This window comes from Protopterus annectens, chromosome 13.part0, assembly GCF_019279795.1.
Source record: "Protopterus annectens isolate FY-2018-M chromosome 13.part0, PAN1.0, whole genome shotgun sequence".
NCBI classification, from domain to species: Eukaryota; Metazoa; Chordata; order Ceratodontiformes; family Protopteridae; genus Protopterus; species Protopterus annectens.
The window spans coordinates 630,472,129-630,494,648 of NC_056747.1; the positions used below are offsets into that span (position 1 = coordinate 630,472,129).

The 22,520-nt window shown below is 38.2% G+C and overlaps 1 protein-coding gene across 10 annotated transcripts in view; it reads left to right on the plus strand.

Annotated features, from left to right (window-relative positions):
- The window catches only part of LOC122787535 (aldehyde dehydrogenase family 3 member A2-like), a 644,066-nt gene that overhangs the window by 453,573 nt on the left and 167,973 nt on the right, over positions 1–22,520 (plus strand). For all 10 annotated transcript variants that reach the window (XM_044054295.1, XM_044054297.1, XM_044054301.1 and 7 more), the window contains 2 exons: positions 18,158–18,257; positions 19,212–19,447. In XM_044054295.1, the coding sequence (XP_043910230.1) occupies positions 18,158–18,257; positions 19,212–19,447 (336 nt within the window). The remainder of the gene's footprint in view (positions 1–18,157; positions 18,258–19,211; positions 19,448–22,520) is intronic.

The window sequence follows — 22,520 nt, forward strand, 5'->3', positions numbered from 1 at the left end:
CATCCCCTGCAATTTCTGTTAGTAATTGAGCCTCATCTACCTCTAACCTTGGCATATTTAATTCTTCCATAAACATTTCCATGTGTATCTTTTCTTGATTTTCATATTTCTCTGCTTTATAGAGACTCTCATAGAATTTCCAAAATATTTGTAATACCGCTACAGGATCTCTTGTTACCTTCTTTGTTATATTCTCCCTAAGTCTGGTGAGAGCCCTTTTTACTTTCTGTTGCCTGAGTTGTTGTGCTAAAAGTTTTTTGTGCTCTAGTGTTACTATCAAAAAACAGTTGTTTAACAGCAGTCTTTCTAAGCTTGGATATATTGTTGAGGTAATCCGTTATTTTCTGCGTAGTATTCTGCAATTGATCCTCTTCCTGTTCTGTGAGATTCCCCTAGTCTGCAATACTTTAACATTTGTCAGTCCCCTCTAAATAACTCTTGTTACTTCTTAACCATAGCTCCTTTTATTTTATTTCCACTCTATTTTTATACTCCACCTTAATTGTATCCCACTCCCTAGCTATATTTTCAGAAGACATTTCTATCCTTTCTAATAGTTCCTGAATAATCTCCACTACCCATTCCTTAAATTCCTCTCTTTTCAACAGATAGGTGGGAAACTGACAGTGTCTCATTTTTATTTCATTACCATGTGCTTATATTTTAGCTATTCTTAGGGCATGAGCTGAAATAATTATTGGGTTGGTATCAAGACCTTCAAATAAATGCACATACTCCTGTGAAATGTAAATTCTGCCTAGCCTAGCCCAGTTTTGATATCTGGGGGAATAATATGCAAATTCACTCTGAACTCCTATTACTGAATTCACATCTTCTGTGCCAAATATTTTCATAAATTTCTTCAAAAATCTACCCTCCTTTGTTATATTTTCCCTTCTGGGTCCCCCAGACACATCTTCACTTCTGCAAATCAAATTCTAGCCCCCACCTATAAGTAATATTCCTTGCTGAATACTGATTATTCCTCCCAGAATTTTCTTAAGCTCCATTATAACAATTTTAGGTGGAATGTAAATACATACCACTGTAATCCTTGTCCCTTGCCAATAGCCCGTTAGCACTACAAATCTGCCATTGTCTTTTTTTTATCTTCTTCTATCACTATTATTGCTCCTCTTGCAATTAATATAAGTAATTCTGTTTTCCTTTGTCCCAGGTATTCCACTGAATAACCATCCTGAAAACATTCCTTTATCTAATTCACATGTTTGTTTCTTTCTAAGTTTGTCTTCTGTTACATATTTGCACTCTATGTTTTTCTAATATAGTTGACTAGTCTTTCTTGTTTGTATTTGTCTCTGAGACCATTTATATTTAAAGACATTAAAGAAAGCATCATTGTATTAAAAAGTTATTATTCCCACCTTTTATGTATAACACCTTTTTTGTTAAATGTCTAGTTCCAGGTTTTGTGTTACATGCATACACTGTTTCACAAGTTGAACTTGTATACAGTTGTTTCTTGTCATATACATTTGAGCCTATGTCACATCTTATATATTTTTTTTTTTATTGAAAGCCCTCAAACAAAAAAACAAACACGCTTCTGATACGCCCTGAAACCTATTAACTTAATACTAACACACAAAACTATGTACACCTTTAAATATTGAAGTGTTATCTTCCTAATAGGAACAAAAGACCCAGACTGGTAGCCACACTCACAGACTTGAGTTAACCTAAAAGAAAGGCCATCCATGCTAAGATGCCTGGTGCAGCCTGTGCTTCTACTAAGTGTTGATTGGTTTTGTTTTATCTTTATAGCTCTTCCAGCTGTGAAAACCCCTGAATGCTTTCAGCAAACATAAACTACTTTGGGAAAGCCTCTGAAAGCTTTCAGAGAAGATTATCTACTTTGGGAAAATCCCTGAATGCATTCACTCATTTTTTTTGTTTTGTTTTTGTCCTCAGCCAGTCACTCTCCACCAGACAGTAGCCAGTTTCTCTTTATCAGATTGTCTCCATATAGGCATTAGAACCAGGCAGCCAGTTTTTCTTTATCAGATTGTTTCCATGGAAACATGATAGCCAGCTGCAGAATTGTTACTGAGCATACATGTATTTGTTAGAAAAAAAGCCTCATAATATTCAATGTTCTTTTTAATTTACATGTTCTCTCTTAAAACTTGTTAGTGAATCAATCTAAGGTCTTTAAGCCAGTCATGTCTCCATGCAAGAATGAGAAAAAGCACATCAACTTTTCTTGTATCATGCTTTTTAACCATACTTTTTTATACATTGCAGTGCCTACATTTCGTAAAACTGAACAAGAAGAGAGAGAGAGAGAGAGAGAAGGGAGAAAGAAAAGGAAAAAAAGAACAATAGCACCCACTCAGTTCCTTGCTTTGTAGAAATACAAGTTTACACAACAAATATTAGGGCCAGTTTTGATCACCTTCCCTCCTCCTCACTGGTCTAGGTGCTCTGTATTTTTTCTGTGTACTTTTTTATCTATGCCCACAGACTGTCAGATCTTCCAAAGTTGCATTTCAGCCTGTTTGTTCCCTCATGATGGGAGTTTCCCATATCCACTAACAGATGACTGTCTGGAGGTGCTATCATTATGCAACCATGAGAGTTGCTTATGCCTGTGCTGAATCTTTTTGCATGCCTTCTGCAATAAGAGGACATATTGTCCTGTCCAGGCAAGTCTGACATAGCACTGAGAAAAAGAACTAGCAACTACCAAGGGTGCAGGATAAAATTCCAGAATTAATTGTACCACTCCAAAAGCAAATTAAGACAGTGCATGGTGTTTAAAGTAGTAAAAGGTGAGTGCTTTCACAGTACCATTTGGAATTTTTATACTGCAGCATTGGTAGTTGCTAGTTTTTTTCTCAGTTTGATAATTGTTTTGTCTAGCAACTTTTACTCAACAGACTGCCCTTCCTTTGCTCACAAGTCTGACATAGCCCCTAGACTGTAGCTCGATGGCAACCAGTCAGTTTTCCTAAATAGAACTACACAGTCCTTATCTTCCTGTTAGCAGCCCACATCATGCTGAGTGTTGATGGAGGCGTCACAGTGTTACAGTTACAGCCCTACTTCCACCCACCCTGTGGTGGATGATGTGAGTATCACATGACTGTTACATCACAGTGAGGCTCTTCTACTTCTTCCCAGAATCATGTTGATACACAAACAATTCCTCCAAACAATGTTTCACTGAAATCACTTTTGGCAAATATTGAAATCATTTTTGTCCTCTGTGCCACCCCCCCCCCAATATGGATGGACACCTCTAAACTTGAATATACCTAATCTGGGGATTTTTCAGTATGGCAGAAAGTGCATTTTCCCCTAACACTACTATCACTGGCTCTGATGTGCATTTTATATATATATATATATATATATATATATATATATATATATATATATATATATATATATATGAGCCAGTGCTTAGATGCAGTCTTCTGCTTGCATGGGTGCACTTGCCACCAGAAACCACCACTCCCTCTCTTAAGGATGAACTAGCACAGAGCTCCTCCATTTGCATCTTCCCCAACACAAGTACCCAAGCTGCTACTCAAAGTAATGTCACCATATGTGCCATGTAATTTTCACAAACTGTTTCTCAATTAAAGCAGTTGCATCTGAGTCCTCTACCGCTACATAGAGGCCAATAATACTCTGATTTTCATGTCTGAACTGGTTCTAAGACTTTTCCGTCATACTTCTTATTAGTTTTCCTACCTCAGTTTTATTCTGTTGTAACCTGTTTTATGTTGATTTAAAATAAATTTAGTTGCTCTGTCTTTCTGCCTTAATTTCTGCAGCTTCCTGTGCACACCTCTCATCATACCTTTTAGCTTTCAAAAACCGTTGCACTTAACATTTGCTTATGTGTAAATCTGCACTGCTTGAAAGTGGCAGCATGATACACAAATTCACAGCCTCTGATGTGGGGGCATCATGCTCAAGTTTCCCTTTTGGTGACATTACCTGTAAAATTACAATCCCTGTGGTCCTAATAAATGTATGACTGCATAGTTGCACCAGAAATGTATTTTTACTGCATTATGACTTGCTTAATGTATACATGCACACTCTAATATGATACATAACAACCAAGTGATCAATGCTGCTGTCAAAACCACCATCAACATTATCATAATAAACTGAATGCAAACTGGTTTTACTGTTTATAAATTCAAAAGAATACACTTAACATGAAACTGCATTATTCAAGATAAAGTAGATCATTAAGCGTAACAGAATGATGGTGTAAATTCCCTTTCCCAATGTGTAACTTCTCACAATGTCAGAATGCGCATGTTTCTGGACCATATACCTTTTATGGCAGTGAAAAAAATAATGAAATGTTAGGCTTAAAATGGCTTACCCGCATTTTGAAGATAAAAAAATGACAAATATACAACTATAAAAGGATTTTACAATCAGTCTTGTACTATACCATCTCTCTGAGTGAAATGGTATAGTATAAGTTTGATTACAAAGGTTTCAAAATATTTATCATATTTTATGGTTATACATGTTAAATATTTTTCAGAATGCTGATAATTCACTGATTGCTTTACAGATTAGTAAACAGCATCTACATTAACTTGCTATAAATCAAAATGTAAACAGAACATTTGCACTTGCCATTTAGAAATAGACTGCATTGTAATTTCCAGGGACATACAGAAATAAGCATAACACATTAAGCAGTACAGAGTAGCTAACCAGGTCTGCCAAGGATCAGACCAGCCAGCCAGCTTTCCAAAGCATTAGGGCTCCTTACATGCACCCTAGCCACTGGTATGCATGAGGCATACAGAGAAAACCAGAGACTAGGGTACCAAATTTCTCAGAACTCAGAACTTTCCTGCTGACAAAGAATACTGTCCACAGCAAGCTTCAAGAGAGTAATGGTCAGCTAGTGCTTCCTCTAAGTTGGGCAGAGATACAAGTTCCTCACTGAGGATTACTTTCCACTTATTTATATAAAAGATGTTTTGTATAGTAATTTATTTTAAGGTATCTCTGCTGATTGGACCACTTGTCACAAGAGAAGTTTTCCTCAGAGCTTAAGTTTTATATATTTTTTTTTCTGCTCTGATGGAATTACTGTGTAAAACTTTGTTTTTCTTTAAAAAACTAACTATACTTCAGGATTTTACTAGTGGGGCTTATTCTTTACTTGTTAGGTTGGTATTTCATGATTTTTTTCCATAAAAAATTTTTTTTTTCTGTCACGAAGTTAAGCTGGGACCAACCTTCTCAGCTACGCTGACCATTTATCCAACACTGTCCTCAGTTTTGGCCAGTTATTAGTCCCTATGGAAATTCCCTAACTTTTCGGGAAATTTTGGTGAAGTTTGTAAGGAAAATTGGACTGCTTATGCATTACTTTATTGCGAGGTGCTAAAGCAAGTGTGTTAGGTGGTTGTGACTAAAGATCATTATCTCCTTAATCTCCTTTTTAGTCAGGAGGTATCCTCAGCACTTCTTGGCTCTGCTATCAGCCTGAGAGACTCTATTCAGGGTCCAGGTAATACTCTCAGTCCTTCCCTAAACTGCAAGAGGAAACATCTTGTCCAGAAGGATTCAGTCTTCACTTGCCTCAAGTGCAGATCAGTGACACTGCTGTGGCCATCAGTTGCTCCTCAGATTGCTCATCTTTTTTTTCTTGCGTCTCTAGTGTTGCTTCTTGGGATGCCGCTATGTACAAAGAGTCAGGCACTTTCTCTACAATGGTTTTTGTCAAGGAAGAAAGAACCACTCTTGCAGGCATCAGTGAAGATACTGGGGGAATGCTTCTTCACTAAGCCACATTGAGGAACCTCTTTCCCAGGGGAGGAACTATCAGTTCAGCTGTTCTTTTTCTGGGAGGTCTTCTAGAAAGAGAAAGCGTAAGCCTAGACATGTTTCTTTATTTAGAACAAATGACTGGCTGGGTTTGGCAGAATAATTGTTGAGAGTATTTCAATCTTTGAGTAATGAATACCTTCCATTGAAGAAGAGGAAAACTACTACTTCCCTGTCAGATTCTGATTCCCAGTCTGAGGGACAAGATTTTGACTCGGACTGTGTTTCTCATATTTCCTCAGTACAGGATGGAGAGTCTGATTCTGAAGAGAGCTGTTCCTCAGATTCCCATCCTGAAGATGAGAGTACTGTTACCAATATGAGGAACTTTTTCAATGGGAACAAAAAAAGATAACATCTGAATCTCAGCAAAGAAATTGTAATTTATTACCAGTGGATTTCCCTTAACCTGCACCTGGCACTCTTGTTATCCTTAATTAGACGATACTTTTTGGCAGCTTGCATTTCTCCTGACAATTCAATATCTCTTCCTAAAAAGTCTGATATGTTATATAAAGTGTTCAAGTCCCATAGGTTTATTGTTTCTAACCCCAGAGCAAATCTTGCAGTAATTTCCTTGTCAAAGTCAGCTTCTACCAAAGTTTTTTCATTTGCTGGCCTTACTCCATTCTGAAAACTGGGAAGGGTTTGGAATAAGTTTGATAGAAAACAGTTTATTCTTCTATACTGGCTTTTTGAATTATACATTGCCAGACACATATGTTTAAGTTTTTGCTGGCTTCCTATGATAATTTAAGAATTTAATTGCTAAGCCTTCCATGGCCGGCCTTAGGCATAGGCCAACTAGGTGGCCGCCTAGGGCGCTGCTCTATTAGGGGCGCTTTTCCAGTATTTATTTGGTGTAGGTAGACCAGGATGGGGGCACCAGGTGGTGTGGTGGGGGGGCACCGTGGAGCCCTTTTGCCTAGGGCACCAGTTGACCTAAGGCCACTCCTGAAGCCTTCCCTTCAGATACTAAAACTTCTGTGTGTTTTGTGGTGTCTTGTTATGTGCCAGGTAATCAAATGTTCTTTGAAATGTCATTACAATACTGTTGATGCTGTTTCTAGGACTGCTGCCACTGGCTCTGTTTTAAGATTTGTTTTGTTGCAGTCTCAAAATTTACTAGAGGATGTTTAAAACTGAAATGTTAAATTCTCCTCTGGATAGAGAAGTGTTATTTTGTCTTTCCTTTATGTTAGTCAGTAAAGGTCTTGATGAAAGAGGAAAAATAATTTGAGAGGTTACCCATATGTTTCAACTTTCCATTCCAAACAAAAAGCGGAAGCAGAGTTCCATAAAGATTCAGGCAATCAAATTTTCAAACGACAGTGGCAGGAAGGCTTAAAGAAGAAAGAAGGATCCTTTCGGAACTAGTGACAACTTAAAAAATCAGACTGACTATATGACCCCTTGATTTTCCTCCTCTCCACCCTAGCAACCCTGTGATTCTATCCCAGTAATTAGGTCTTCACCAGCCATTGTGGTACCACATTATCTGAGACAGTTGGGTTTTAACAATCTTTCTAAAGGGTTACAGCTGGCAGTGGGCTGCCTTCCTCCCTTTCAAAGTATTCCTCTCCGTCCTCCTATATTTTCAGGTGCTGTTTCAAGGAGTAATAGAATGTGTTCCCCCAAATAAAACAGGAAAAGGATTTTATTCAAGAATTATTCTAGAGCTATAGAAAGTAGGAACGTGGAAACCTATCCTAGACATTTCTTTTGTAAACTTGCAACAGACCAAAATCAAAAATACTACAGTCTCTGCTACCCCCTCCTTCCTCCTTCCAGTTTTCTTTTAAGTTTGGATTTAAAAGATGTTGTTAAATAAATTTGTTAAAGTCAGACTGTAAAAATCATCTGGCATTTAAAAAAATGACAGTCAATAACAAACAGTAATGCAGGTTTCTCAGGTATCTACTATACAAATATTCTAATGTACATTAGGAGGCAAAAAACCATACACAAACTTGTACAGAATTTTGTCTAGCTTTATTCAGGAAATACATGATATTTTATAGGGTTTACAATCAGCTTTTGCCCACCTCACTGACGTGGTCAGTGACAGGGTCTTTACATCATGACCATTCATAAGAAAAATGCTGATATTACAATTTTTAAAAAGTTACTTTCCCATGAGAATATTACAGCCTTGCAAGCACCTGGTCAGTCACAATGTCCTTCCGAGGATGTAGCCAATTCAAGGCTCTTAGATTAGTTCGAATACAATGGGTGCATGTCTTCTTTAATGCTTCTCTTTGTCTCTTTCTTGTTCACCAGCTGGACATTATCTCTGATAGTGCACAAGGCGCTCTTCTGGTAGAAGCAGGAAAAGATACACATGCACACAGATTCATTATTTTCTAACTTTGCAAAATAATCTTTCACTGACAGACATGAGCCAGGCCGAGCTGGTCGCTGCCAAGGCCAAGTTTCTAATCACACAGCAGCTTATGCTTCAAGCAATAATATGAAGTTTATTTCTACTATTATTCTAGTAAAACAGAATTAAATGCATTACATATTACTCTATTTCTCAATCTATGTATTTCATATATGTTCAAGTTCATTTATATATATCAAACCACACAACTTATATGTCAGAATATGTGAATACATATTTCTCTAACAGCTTATATATGAATACATATTTTTTAGCAGCTTGTATGTGAATACATATTTTTAGCAGCTTATATGTGAATACATATTTTTCTAACATTCTCCCTCCTGTTAATGCATTTCATTCTATTTGAAACATAAACAGTATTATTTCATTTCTTAGCTTTTTCCTTTTAAGGACTTTCAGCTAAGTAAGTCATTTGTTTTACATTTCAGATAGGCTTTCGCTTGGTATCAACAAATTCAATTCCATGTCCTGGTACATAGTTTTAGTTACTGATATGTCAACTAGGTCTTTAACTAATTTTTTCACACAGGGTATGCCGCAGCAGACACATGCTCCAATTATGAGCAGTACTACACAAATTGCAATCAGAATATTCATAAGGACCACCCCACCCCCAAATAGATTCTGGAAAAAGTTCACAGTGGGTTTGGGCCTGGTTCTGCCATTGCTGACACCTGCTGTATTACCTCCAGGTGATCATTGATTTCATGTTGGTTGTCTGGAATGTACGCACAGCATTCTTCTTTGATAAGCGGGCGTACCACGTCTCGCCGCTAGGGTGAAGTCGAGCCATTCGGTTCTGTAATACGACTGTTCTCATTGCATTCATTTCATCAGTCACAAGTTCAAGAGCGGAAAAAGTCGCATTGCTCATTACTTGAGGAGTTTTGACAGTTTCCTCAGTTCCCAAATCGATTTGACTGCTCCGTAGGCTGGGAATATTGCAGCCCAGGATATAACACTGCCACTCAAATCCATATAAGTCAGTGTTACTTCGTCCTTCACAGACGAATGATCCTTCCAGCTTGGTTCAATCTTACCCACTGGAGAAGCAGGTTTTCTGACTGTAGTCTCGGCTTGCTGAGCTACATTTCTCACATTGCGTATTTTACCCAGGGGCAATTCTGCAGTATGTCTTATGGCTGGAACCAGATAACCCAAAAAACAACTGCCGGACCAATTCTCAGGTAACCATTTATAGGCCTTTTTCCCACAAACAAAATAACAGTTTTCTACTTTAGTACTGATGCGGGTTAACCCTGAATGAAACATTTTTTTTATCTATAACAGATAATTGTCTATATATTTTGGGAGTTTTTTGCACATCTCTCAATGTTGTTTTCATCAAGCTTAAATACGAACCATAGTTCGTGCTACAACTAGTACCTTGGTCTACAGGTTTTATATAACATTTGTAAGACACAGTTATGTTACAGTTACTCCAACCAACCTGGAGTGTATCATTTTTAACAAAGCAAACAATTCCTTTCTGAGTAACGGGTAAATATAATGCCACTTTGTCTTGTGATCTCACAGTACCCTTGTCAAATAATAGGTTTTCCCAAATTTCATTTATCCCCAGGGGGACAGCAGACATCAAAAGTCCTCCATATGCTGTGGGTATTGCAGTACAAACCCAGCAATTCGAAACGTTCATAGTCTCTACATAGACTCGTTTCATAGCCAGGTATGTGTTGAAGTTTGGGTGCCAGTCTATAGCCAGTTTATCATCACGTTTTATCAATTTCACTTCTGTAGTTATATGCAAGAAAAACCATAACAACAAAAAGGTCACTACAAACATGGTTAATAAATGTATGATCAGTAGGCCAGTGAACCAATGTCTTTGGGGTTGTTTTGCATTTTTATTCACTCTGCCTCTGGCCATCCTGTTTCTGTGGTATGTCAGTTAAAAAATGTTTGTCCAACTTAAACTCTTTAAGTGGTTTACAGTGCGTCAAATGAACCCAAGATGATCTCTCAGCAATTTTTACTGCAGTAGGTGTTGCCAATAGTACCTGGTACGGACCTTTCCACTTTGGACTCACCCAGTTCTTTCTTTTGATGACTTTCAGCCAGATCCAGGACCCCGGGGTCAGCACAGCCTCCGGTTTTGTTTTTTCTTTGTCTGAAAAAGAGTTCAACTGCAAAACAGTCTTATTTGTTAACAATTTTTTCATATAACTAGCTAATGAGCTATCGGCCTCCAGCTCTGCAGGCATGAGGGCCTTCCATTGTGGCACACAATATGCTCTCCCAAATACTATCTCAAAAGGGGTCAAACCCCTTACATTTGGAACAGTTCTCATGCTCAGCAGTGCTAAAGGCAGACAGCAAATCCAAGTCTTTTGAGTCTCACTTATCAATTTTCTCAACTTGTTTTTCAAAATTCCATTGTATCTTTTCACCAGTCCTGCTGACTGGGGGTGATAAGCACAATGGTTTTTCAAAGAAATCCCAAAGATTCTCCCAAGCTGATGTATTGTCTGATTAACAAAATGTGTTCCATTGTCACTATAAATTCTTTCTGGTATGCCAAATCTAGGAATGATTTCTTTCACTAAGGCTTTTGCCACTGTTGCTGCATCCGGATTCCTAGTCGGAAAAGCTTCTACCCATTTTGAAAACATATCTATGATCACTAAACAGTATTTTTCCCTTCACATTTATTCAGTTCTATGAAATCCATACAAATAGTATGGAACGGGTAGGGTGGTGTCGGAAAGCTCCCTCGCTTCGGTTTAAATGCTCCCTGTGCATGATGTTTGCTACAAATATGACATATTGCACAAAATTTTTGTGTATAATTAAGAATCCGTATGTTTGGAATGTTTTGTTAACTAACTGTACCATCCCCCCTGTTGAGACATGGCTCTGCCCATGACTCAACAAAGCTGCATATCTAAATAAATTAGATGGCAATATTGGCTTTTTCTCTTTGGAGATGTACAGTCCCTCTTCAAGGATTGCTCCTCGTTTTATCCACTTTTGCTTTTCTGCTTTTGTAGCTAATGTCTGCATTGTTTTTAACATTTCTAAATCTAGAGTCTCAGAAGGTTGTAGTTCTTCATTTGAAAACACAGTTTCTAGGTCTGAGGCAGCTTGCTTTGCAGCTGCATCAGCCCGAGCATTCCCTTTTGAAATTTTATTTTGTTGTTTGGTATGGGCTGCACATTTACAAATAGCTATTCTAGTGGGTAACTGAATGGAATCTAACAGGTTCAAAATCAATTGTGCATGATTAATCGGTTTGCCAGTAGATGTTATCATTCCCCTGTTTTTTCACTGTTGCGCAAAGACATGCACTGTAGAGAAAGCATACTGACTGTCAGTATATATGTTAACACATTTGTCTTTCGCTAGAGTGCAGGCACGTGTCAAGGCTATCAATTCTGCTGCTTGAGCAGACAGGTTATGTTGCAGGGGTTGTGCTTCTATGATTTCATTATCCGTCACTACTGCATAGCCCACTAGGTTCTTTTCTGTAGGTCCTCGTTTACAGGACCCGTCCACATAAAATGTCACCTCTGCATTGACTAAAGGCACATCAGTGAGATCTTGTCTGGGTGTGGTTATTTGTTCCATTTCCTGTAGGCAACTGTGTGGTGTGCCATCTACAGGAATCGGAAGTAATGTCGATGGATTTAATGTTGTGCATCGTTCAATTGTCATGTGAGGTTGACTCAATAGTATGGTCATACAAGAAAGATGTCTGGCAGGGGACAAAATGCTATTTTTCTTCCAGTAAAATTATCGCAACTGCATGAGGTACTCTCAACGTGAGAGGATGAAACAATACCACTGAGGCTGAAGCTTGCACTGCCATAGCTGCTGCAACGACTGCTTGTACACAGGGTGGCAATGATCGTGCCACGGATCTAACTGTGATGAATAGTAAGCTATGGGCGTTGCTTGCCGCCATGTTGTTGCGTCAGTACTGACGTCATATATCCCGCCTACAATCTACAGTCTGAAAAATCTCTTATGGTAATTCGGAAGCCCTAAAACTAACGATGAAACTATCAGTTGTTTTAGTCTGCAAAAAGCTGCTTCTGCTTCCGATGTCCAATGCAGTGTTTCTTGTGCTGCCATTGGTGTTTTAAATATTAAATCAGCCAATGGAGCTGTTTCTAAGGCATAATTCGGTATCCAACTTCGACAAAAATTAGTCGTTTCCAAGAAGGACATCATTTCCTTTTTGGTAGTTGGTCTAGGTGCTTGTAAGATTGCTGTTTTCCTATCTTTATCTCTAATGTTCTACCTTCTTTGGATATCACATATCCCAGGTATTTAACCTGTTTTTTCCAAAGTTGCAATTTGTGTTTATTCACTTTATGCCCTTGCTCAGCCAAAAATTTCAACAATGCTATTGTGTCTTTTCTACATTGCTGCTGGGTAGGAGCTGCAAGCAAGATGTCATCTACATAAAGTAATACTTGACTGCCCCCTGGTGGAGAAAATCCCGCCAGGTTGCTAGCCATCTCTTGTGCAAATATTGTTGGACTTTTACTATATCCCTGTGGTAGTCGGGTGTACGTATACCTTTTGCCCTGAAATGTAAATGCAAACCAATGCTGGCTGTCAGGGTGGATAGGTATTGAGAAAAACGCATTGCTAATATCTACCACAGTGAAATATTTTTGTTGCGGCTTCAAATCATTTAACAAGGTATGTGGGTCTGGCACCGTAGGTGCCCTTGGTATTACCGCATCATTTACAGCCTGCAAATCTTGTACCATCCGCCATTCCCCGTTTGCTTTTTTAACAGGAAATAGAGGAGTATTACATGGTGAATCCAAGGATTCTACCAGTATCCCTTTCTTAAGTAATGCCATTATGATAGGTTTGATTCCCTGTTCCGCATCCTTGCTCAAAGGATATTGTCTTTTTCTTGGTCTAAAGGCCGATTTTGGTGTAATAACTACTGGCCCTGCTGTTCGAATAAGCCCCACATCCGATTTCCCTGTTGACCAAAGAATATCTGGTATTTTACTCAAAGCTTTCTCTTCTTCTTCTATCAAGAACGCCAATCAGCTGTCTTTACTCTGTTGTAAGTGTACAGCTGGGCGTGCTTGCGTTAACCAATTTAGTTTTTGTTTCTGTACTCCTAAGTCCGATAATTCCAAGTCAGTTAGTTTTTTCCATCTTGTCACTTTGTCACCCAAGTCTACCCACCTAACATTCCTGTTTTTGGTTAGGCTAACATGCGGTAGTTTATTGGAGTTGTACAATTCCAAGAACTCCTGAGGTAATGAACAACTCACTACACTATTGCCCTCAGTGTCCCAGTATAAAGTCCGTAGTATTAGTCTATTTGCGGGATTCCTGAACAATTTTTGTTCATATTCTTTATCAGGCCCTGATGTGCTACAATAATATAGGGTACAATGTAACAAGTGTTGTTGATCAACATCGAGGGGAAGCACCTTGCTGGTGGCTACATTCATTAGTTCCTTGGTCACTGGCCCTGGACCGGTTGTAACCAGGTCCTGGCTGTACCAATAATAGGCCTCACCCTCCGATCGTACTACAAAAGCATCAGTTTGTCTCTGTGCCTCCATACCATTCATGGTAGGGACTACTGCTATGCCAAAAAGTTGCATAAGATCTCTTCCTAATAAGTTCATGGGGCATTTGGCAGAAAGTACTATTTTACTTCTCTGGGTTATACCCGAGACGGGGTCAGTTATTGCTATATCATGGGAAAGTGGTTCCCTGTACAGCTGTCCGTTTGCTGCTTTTACTAATATATAATCGGGTGACTCAGAATGTTCCGGTAACTTTGAAGGGTGTATCAAAGTTCGTGACGCTCCTGAATCACACAAAAATTTGACTTTTCTCCCTTTTACCAGAAGTGTAACTTCTGGTTTAGTGTCTGCTAAATAGAGCGCCAAGCTCAGTAGTGCCAAGTCCAAAACTTCACTTTCCCCAACTTCTACATCCGGTTGCATGTCATTTGTTTCTTCTAAGGTATTTACATTACTCCCCTGCTCATTAGTCTCTCCTAATGACTGTCGAGCAGTATAACTGCCATCTAGTCAATCCTCATCATCCTTTTTTTCCACAGGTGCCTTACTCCTGCAATCCCTTGCCAAATGTCCCTTTTTACCGCAATTGAAGCACTCACCTCTTTTTTTTCTGTCCTCATAAAACTCTGAGTTTCTGTCAGAACGTTTGTTACCCTGAGCATTTCGCTTACCCTTTTTGGCTGTTTGTACTACAAAAACTTCCGCACCGTCTTCAGCTGTGAAGACCTGCTTTTTCTTTTACTGTAAAATGTTTTTGGCATGCCTAGCATACTCTAATAAGGCTTGGAGCCTACTGCTCGGTGATCTATCATATGCTTCGTGACGAAGCTATTGATAGGGGCAATGCAGCCTTTTAAAAATGCATTCTTTAACTGCTGTTCATACGAGCTATCATTTTTGATTTTCAGGAATAGTCATACCACTATGGTTATTAAAACATTCTAATAATCTACCATAGTATGTGTCTACTGTTTTATTATCTTGTTGTACGCATTGGTTAATACAAGTCCAATCTGCCCATGGTTTCCATTTTTCAGTAATGCGGTCTGTAAGACCCTTCAATCTAGCATCTAGTTCTGCGTCACTGTGTGGGAGTGGCCTGAGTTGCGCGTCACGGGCATTCCAGGCGCCACAAATCATGTGCCAATCTGGACCTAAAATTTGTCTAATTACTTTTTCTACCTCTTCCCCATTCAGGTGGTAACTCAATCTCATGCCCTGTAAATCTTGTACAAATTTCTCAAAGTTAATTTTTGGATGGGGAATTCCCTCTGTAGCTTTCCGGATATTTTCCGGTGTCCACGGTCTATACACTAAGAGAGTTGAGGCCTGGCCCTCCTGTCCTGCCTGCGGGTTTGGTACTTCAATTAATGGACAGATTTTCTCACTCCCATCTAATGAATCTCCGCTTGATTGAACATCTATAAGTGTTTGACGTGTTCGGGATCTAGTTCCGATAGGTTCTTTTACAAATGGTTGTCTTAATACCCCTGTTGCCTCCGGATAACGTGGGGGGGGGTCCAGCCCGCCCTCCCGCTTCATATTCTAAGTAAGGCATCGGAGGAGGTGGTAGGGGAGGGACCGATGCTACTACTGTATTATTATCCTCTTTGTCTAAAAATAATGCTTTTGCATTTTTATTTTTCTGTTCCCTTCGGTTCACTTCCTCAATCCACCTATGTGCTTGAGGAACGCCCAACTGTTGTTGTTTTTTTGCCTGACCTTCTGCGTCAGATTTTAACTGTTTCAAAAGTTTTACTAGTGATATTTTATCTAATTTACCATCAAAGTCATACTTATTAACCCATTTTGAAAAATGTCTCACATTATCTGCTCTTTGCAATTGCATATACTTTATGCTTCTGTTAGGGCGGTCACGTGACCCTTTAGTGCATTCATTTCCCATGTCTCTTTAAAAAAAAAGAACTGTTACGTAACCCTTTCTCTTGTACCACGTGGTATCTTATTTCCCGTATCCACAGTAGTGTCTAGAATGACTGTTTTACTTTGCTTTGTTTACTTCCTGATCTATGACTCAAGATACAATACTTCGACTACCTCTCTCCCTGCTATCACATACCTTAGCAATAGCACAGTGTAACCTGGTCCCTGATCTAAAACAAAAACAAAGAGAGGAATTCTGCTTACCCGAGCCTCCCGCTTACTGTTATACTTCTTTTTAGGATCCAGTTTTCCGCTTTTCGGCCACAGATCAGACAAGTGGACAGCCTCTTTAGATACGACAATTCAGTCGGAGGTCTTTCCTTCTTCTGCGCAGGTTTCGGTGCCACCTATATACTCTGACCTGCAGCTTACCAAGGGAATTCCGTCTCGAAGGACCAAAATGTTAAATAAATTTGTTAAAGTCAGACTGTAAAAATCATCTGGCATTTAAAAAAATGACAGTCAATAACAAACAGTAATGCAGGTTTCTCAGGTATCTACTATACAAATATTCTAATGTACATTAGGAGGCAAAAAACCATACACAAACTTGTACAGAATTTTGTCTAGCTTTATTCAGGAAATACATGATATTTTATAGGGTTTACAATCAGCTTTTGCCCACCTCACTGACGTGGTCAGTGACAGGGTCTTTACATCATGACCATTCATAAGAAAAATGCTGATATTACAATTTTTAAAAAGTTACTTTCCCATGAGAATATTACAGCCTTGCAAGCACCTGGTCAGTCACAATGTCCTTCCGAGGATGTAGCCAATTCAAGGCTCTTAGATTAGTTCGAATACAATGGGTGCATGTCTTCTTTAATGCTTCTCTTTGTCTCTTTCTTGTTCACCAGCTGGACATTATCTCTGATAGTGCGACAAGGCCGCTCTTCTGGTAGAAGCAGGAAAAGATACACATGCACACAGATTCATTATTTTCTAACTTTGCAAAATAATCTTTCACTGACAGACATGAGCCAGGCCGAGCTGGTCGCTGCCAAGGCCAAGTTTCTAATCACACAGCAGCTTATGCTTCAAGCAATAATATGCGAGTTTATTTCTACTATTATTCTAGTAAAACAGAATTAAATGCATTACATATTACTCTATTTCTCAATCTATGTATTTCATATATGTTCAAGTTCATTTATATATATCAAACCACACAACTTATATGTCAGAATATGTAAATACATATTTCTCTAACAGCTTATATATGAATACATATTTTTTAGCAGCTTGTATGTGAATACATATTTTTTAGCAGCTTATATGTGAATACATATTTTTCTAACAGATGTATAGTATCATATTGTAGTCAACAACAATTTCAGATACTTTTTGCATTTCTGTATGTCTGGTTTGCATTTTCAGTTTTCTTGCTTTGCCTTTGGGTTTTCCACAGCCCTAAGAGTGTTTACAAAGTGTCTCGCACCTGTTATGGTCTATTGCAGGTTGCAAAGCATTCACATTTTCCCTTATTTAGACAATTTCTGATTTCTGCAGATTCTTTCACAGCTTATTAAGAACCTTGGGATTGGCTAATAAAGCTATTTCTCAGCTTGGGGTTTTAGGTGAACAAAGAAAAATCTTCTCTTATTCCTTCTCATAAGATAGTGTTTTTAGATTATTTTCTCAAGACAAAGTGGGAAGTTATGGGGAACAATTTATATTTTAAACCAGATTTATGCATCTGTCAGAGAATATATCCGAATTCTAGCTTTGATGGCCTCATCTATTCTCATGATTCCCTTGACTAGAATGACACATGAGAAAGATGCCCTTGTTATATAATTTAGTTCTGATTTCCTCAGTCCTTGAAAAATGTCTTAAAATCCACCAGTGCAATTATTGTATCTCACTATTCCATTTCTTAATTATGCCAATTCCAAGGTTGCCATTAGTTGGAGAAAGAAAAGTACTTATTTCTCAATAAAACTATTTACCTTTTCTTTGTGTTATTAAATGTTATTATATAATTATTACCATCGTTGTCGCCTCACAGCAAGAGGTTCTTCGGTTTGATTCTCAGCTGGAGTTCCTTCTGTGCATTGTCTGCATGTCCAATCTGTGGCTGAGTGAACTTTAAAGACATGCAGGTAGGTGTGTGTGCATGTGGGTGTGCCTTCTGTGAAGGTTGGGTGTCGGGCTGGCAACTTGGCACATAAAAATCCACTGCCAATCAATCTGCAGACTGGTGATCCGCTGTGGCAACCCCTAACCAGGAAAAGCCTAAAGACATTTTTTTCTCTACCATCATCATCATTACTTTACTCTTCTGTTCTGTTCTTGAAAGTAGTTTTGCGTGTATTTTTTGAGTAGATGTCAGAAAAGCAGATGAAAAATATTCAGGTGAGAAACTTTGCTCATAGAGTGCTTTTTTCTGGAGATAAGTATAGGTCGCAGTTAAACAGTAATGCTTCATCTCTTGTAGGTGTTGAAGAAAATTGTAGCTGAGACATCCAGTGGTGGAGTTACAGCTAATGATACCATGATACACTTCACTATCTCTACTTTGCCGTTTGGAGGAGTGGGTATGTAATCAAAACTTCTATATTGTAATTCTAGATGTTTATTAGTTTTTCTATTCCCTTATTTGTCTGACATACTATGTGCTGTTTTCTTGTTTTCCTTGGAAGAGAAAGCAGTCACAAAAGCACCACCAGCACCAGTTTTTTTATTAAATAATGTTATGGTTTTGTTATATTTTAAGACTTCAGTTTTTGATTTTCTGTATTTTTTTTTTTTTTGTAGTCTGACCTGTAAGAATGCTAAAATCTTACTTGCCTGCCTTGTCCTTGAGCTCTTTTGATACCTGAAGGTATCATCATGGAAGTAGAACTGTAACTTACAGTTATAGGTCCTGTTGTAATAACTGTAATGCACTCCAGAGCATGTGGTGGCATTGTAGGATGTAGTGATGAACAGCATTTCTTGGAAGACCACTTCATCAAAAACAGTCACCCACAAGCTTCGTTTGTTGATGTATTTTTGCAGGGGAGTAGAGCTCTCCCGCCATTCCTCCTTTTTATGCATTCTCACTCCTGCAGTATTAAAGTTATTTCAAACCCAAGGTTGCCATTAGTGGGAGAAAGGAAAATACTTATTTCATAGTAAAACCAATATTTCCTTTTCTTCAATTTTCACACACTGGATATTCCAAAAATAGTCTTCAGTTGTCCCTTTAGCAAATCGGTTGTCACTGTGTTACTACTTAGTATGCAGTTTGTATCCATTGTATTGTACTGGGTTGGTTTCTAAATCACATTTGTACATTACTAGCAGGTGCAATGACTTGGGCATGGTATTGTCCCAGTTACAGCATATCCTGTGTTGCTGTATTGTGACAGAGAATTCTTAGAAGCTATCTAGTTCCTCTTTGCCTAGTTTGAAAATACCATTTCTAGTCTCATTTTCTGCTTCACACATATATGGTTAGCTTGTGTTTTGTGATGTGACGCTATGGTTATAATTTTCTCCCTTTTTAGGTAACAGTGGGATGGGAGCCTATCATGGCAAGTTTTCATTTGACACCTTTTCTCATCATCGTGCCTGTCTTATTAAATCTCTAAAAATGGAGACAGTAAACAAGGTTCGGTATCCACCTGGCAGCCCAGAAAAGGTAAAATGGATAAAACGTCTAATTACGAAACAAGTCAACTTTGGCAAACTTGGCCTGGTATTCATTGGCTTGCTTGGAGCACTTCTGGCAGTCCTAATGAAGGTAGGTCTTTTCCTTTTTAAACAATGCAAATGCTTTAAGAAATACGTACTCTGCAACTCCTATGCATGCCATATTTATTTATTTTGGCACTGTTTGCTGATACAACCATTTTATAATTATATATTTATATAATATTTAATAAACCTGCATCATGTCAGACAATCAGTGCTCACATATTTTTCAATAACCATTTTTATGTGTTTTATTTTTATTTTAATTTATTTTTTATTTAGCCGTTGTTGACTGGGTTAGTCCTACTAGGCTAGTAACCTCTTTTCAGTGGAGACCCAATGTGGTATTTATATTAAAAGAGGAAATTTGGCCAGGACACAAGGGAACTTCTCTTACTGTTTTCAGTAAGTGCTGTGGGCTTTTTTATATCCATGTGAGCTACTACAAACTCAAGTAGATGAGACCTTGGATTAATGCCTGACCCCCCCCCCCCCAGCGCTGCAATAAATATCAGCAATTTGAAAAATTAAGCCAATCACCTGGAGTGGGAGTAGAACCCACAGCTTTCTGGTCTTCCAGCACCAAAAGCAAGTGTGCTACCTATTGCACAACTGCCGTTGTTGTGCATGTCATGCAGTATATCCAGTATCACAACCAATTTTTCTGTCTAGTTTTAATCCTATGGTAGATTTAGCATTGCTCAGTAAGCAAAAACAGTTTAAGACACAAATTAACTATAACATAATTTGAGATAAAAAATTAATTAGTAACAAGTAAATAATACTATTTTTATATTTAAACGTAAATAATTTTTAACAATCCAAGATAAAAGTATGGTTTTAACTTCACCTTTTAGAAGCACTACTTCCTTGTTTTGCAAAATCTGTGCTTGGAAATTCATATCCCAAGGTTTTGTCTTACCACATAAAGATCCCACTTTCAGTTATTTATCTCTATTATTATGTTCACTGCCGCTCGTACAGTTGGGTTAGACTTTGATTTCCAATTTCTACTAATTGCTTTTTTGACATCCACCAGAATTAAACTCGTCAAGATCTTACTATGTCTAGGAAATTCAGATTCTGTATCACAACTCAAAAAATCATTTCCTTAATTACACTCATTTGCTTGCCCAGTATTTCTGATACAGAACTCTGTAGGGAACTTTTAAGTTTACCAGCTCAGTACACTCCCAAAACATGTGTTCCCAGCTGTCTCTTTCTTCCCTATTAAACCTCCAGCATTTTCCATCTGCCTGAGGAGAAATTCTTTGGAGTCTGTTTGGTGTATAGAAATACCTATGCAAACACTTTCAAACAAAAATCCTAAATCTTCTAGACTTTGTTGCACATTTTGTAGCCATGCATATGTCCTCCCATTATTTCATTGTGAATTGCTTATCCAGTCTGTCTTCCCAATATTTTCTAACCTCTTCTGATTGATTCCTATAGTTATAGTGCAATATTTTATATATCCTACTAATTATCCTTTTTTTAACCACAGCTTCTATTCTATATTCAGCTAAAAAGTCTACCAGAGCAGGTCTTTCACGTAGGATTCTCCTATCTCTTTCTCTTCGCTTATACTCTGAAATCAATCACTGATAAGGAAAGCAGTTTCTAGCCTGCAGTCCAAATGTCTTCTTGGCCTTTTCTCAATTTATTACCTTTCCCTCTCTAGTTATTTTATCTCAATACCATTGTTCCTTTGCCAGTTTTCTCCAGTATGTTCCAACCCCCACCTGCCTATTCTCTGTTTCCCTAATTGCAGTCATCCTTGTTGTCACAATCTCCTTTCTCCATTCTCGTGTTGGCTTGGTTTTTAGAATACTTTCTGCTACTTTATGAATATTATATTCTATATGGCCATTGTTATTCTCCTTAAAGATCTGCATCCGAAATTCAACTCTCTCTTTATTTCTTGAACTCCCCTCCCACTCTCAACATCATCCCTTTCCACTTTGAATTATAGCTTTCTGCTTGTGTTATGTATATGAGCCTTAACTCAAATAGCCCTTCATATCAGGTAATACTAAACCACCTTGTATTGGAAGGATCATGCTATTTCACATAACCTTTAGCCTCTTCCCCGCACAGATAAAATCCTTCAGCTCTTTATTAATTACTGCCTACAGCTTCTCCCCTGTTGATAAGAGTATGCTGCTCCTGTATATAAAACTAAAGGGACTAAAAGCATTTTCACTGCTTGTATCTTGCTATCCATACCCATAAACAAGAGTTTCCATTTTCTCAATTTTTATATTAACTTTTATTTAGTCTGTTCCCATATATCCTTAGTTGCCGTAATGGAATCCTTTTTAGCCCATACTGCTAAATACTTCATTTTATCATGTCCCCATAAATATGGGTATTGCTGAACCAATTCATGTGTGGGTACATAATTTACAGCTATACCCTTTGTTTTGTTTTCATTCATTTTATATCCCAAAATTACTTGAAACTGTCTCAGAATGTTGCACAACACTAAGATATCCTTTTCTGGTTTACAAATAAAATCAACTTTTCTTCACTATTATACCAATCATATTCTTGAATTTCTGAGTCCCTTATTTTCTTTGCCAGTGGCATTAAATTTAACTCAAATAACAAGGGGAGAGGGGACAGCCTTGCCTGGTTCCTCTATATAGACACAACGTATCAGTGAAGAGCCATTCCACTTTAATGTTTGCCTACAAGCCCTCATTTATCCTCCTGATTAACCTTATTATTCTATCAGGAAATGCAAATACTTCCATTGCAGTACTCACAAAATCAGAGTGTACTCTTTCAACTTCTTTGAGGCAGTCACCAAAGCCGTGGATGAGGGTAAGGTGGTTCACACAGCCTATCTTGACCTCGCCAAGGCTTTCGACACCATCCCCCATTCTGGAATTATAGCTAAACTCACTAAACTAGGTATAAATCCCTACATTACAAGATGGGTTGCCAACTGGCTCACTGACAGAACCCACACTGTAAAAGTTGCAGACTCCAAATCTGACCTCAAAGCAGTGACAAGTGGAGTACCAAAGGGTTCCATCCTAGGACCTCTCCCGTTTGGTATCTACTTCTCTGAAGTACAGGCTAACACAGAAGGCCTCTGGCTAACAAAGATCGCTGAT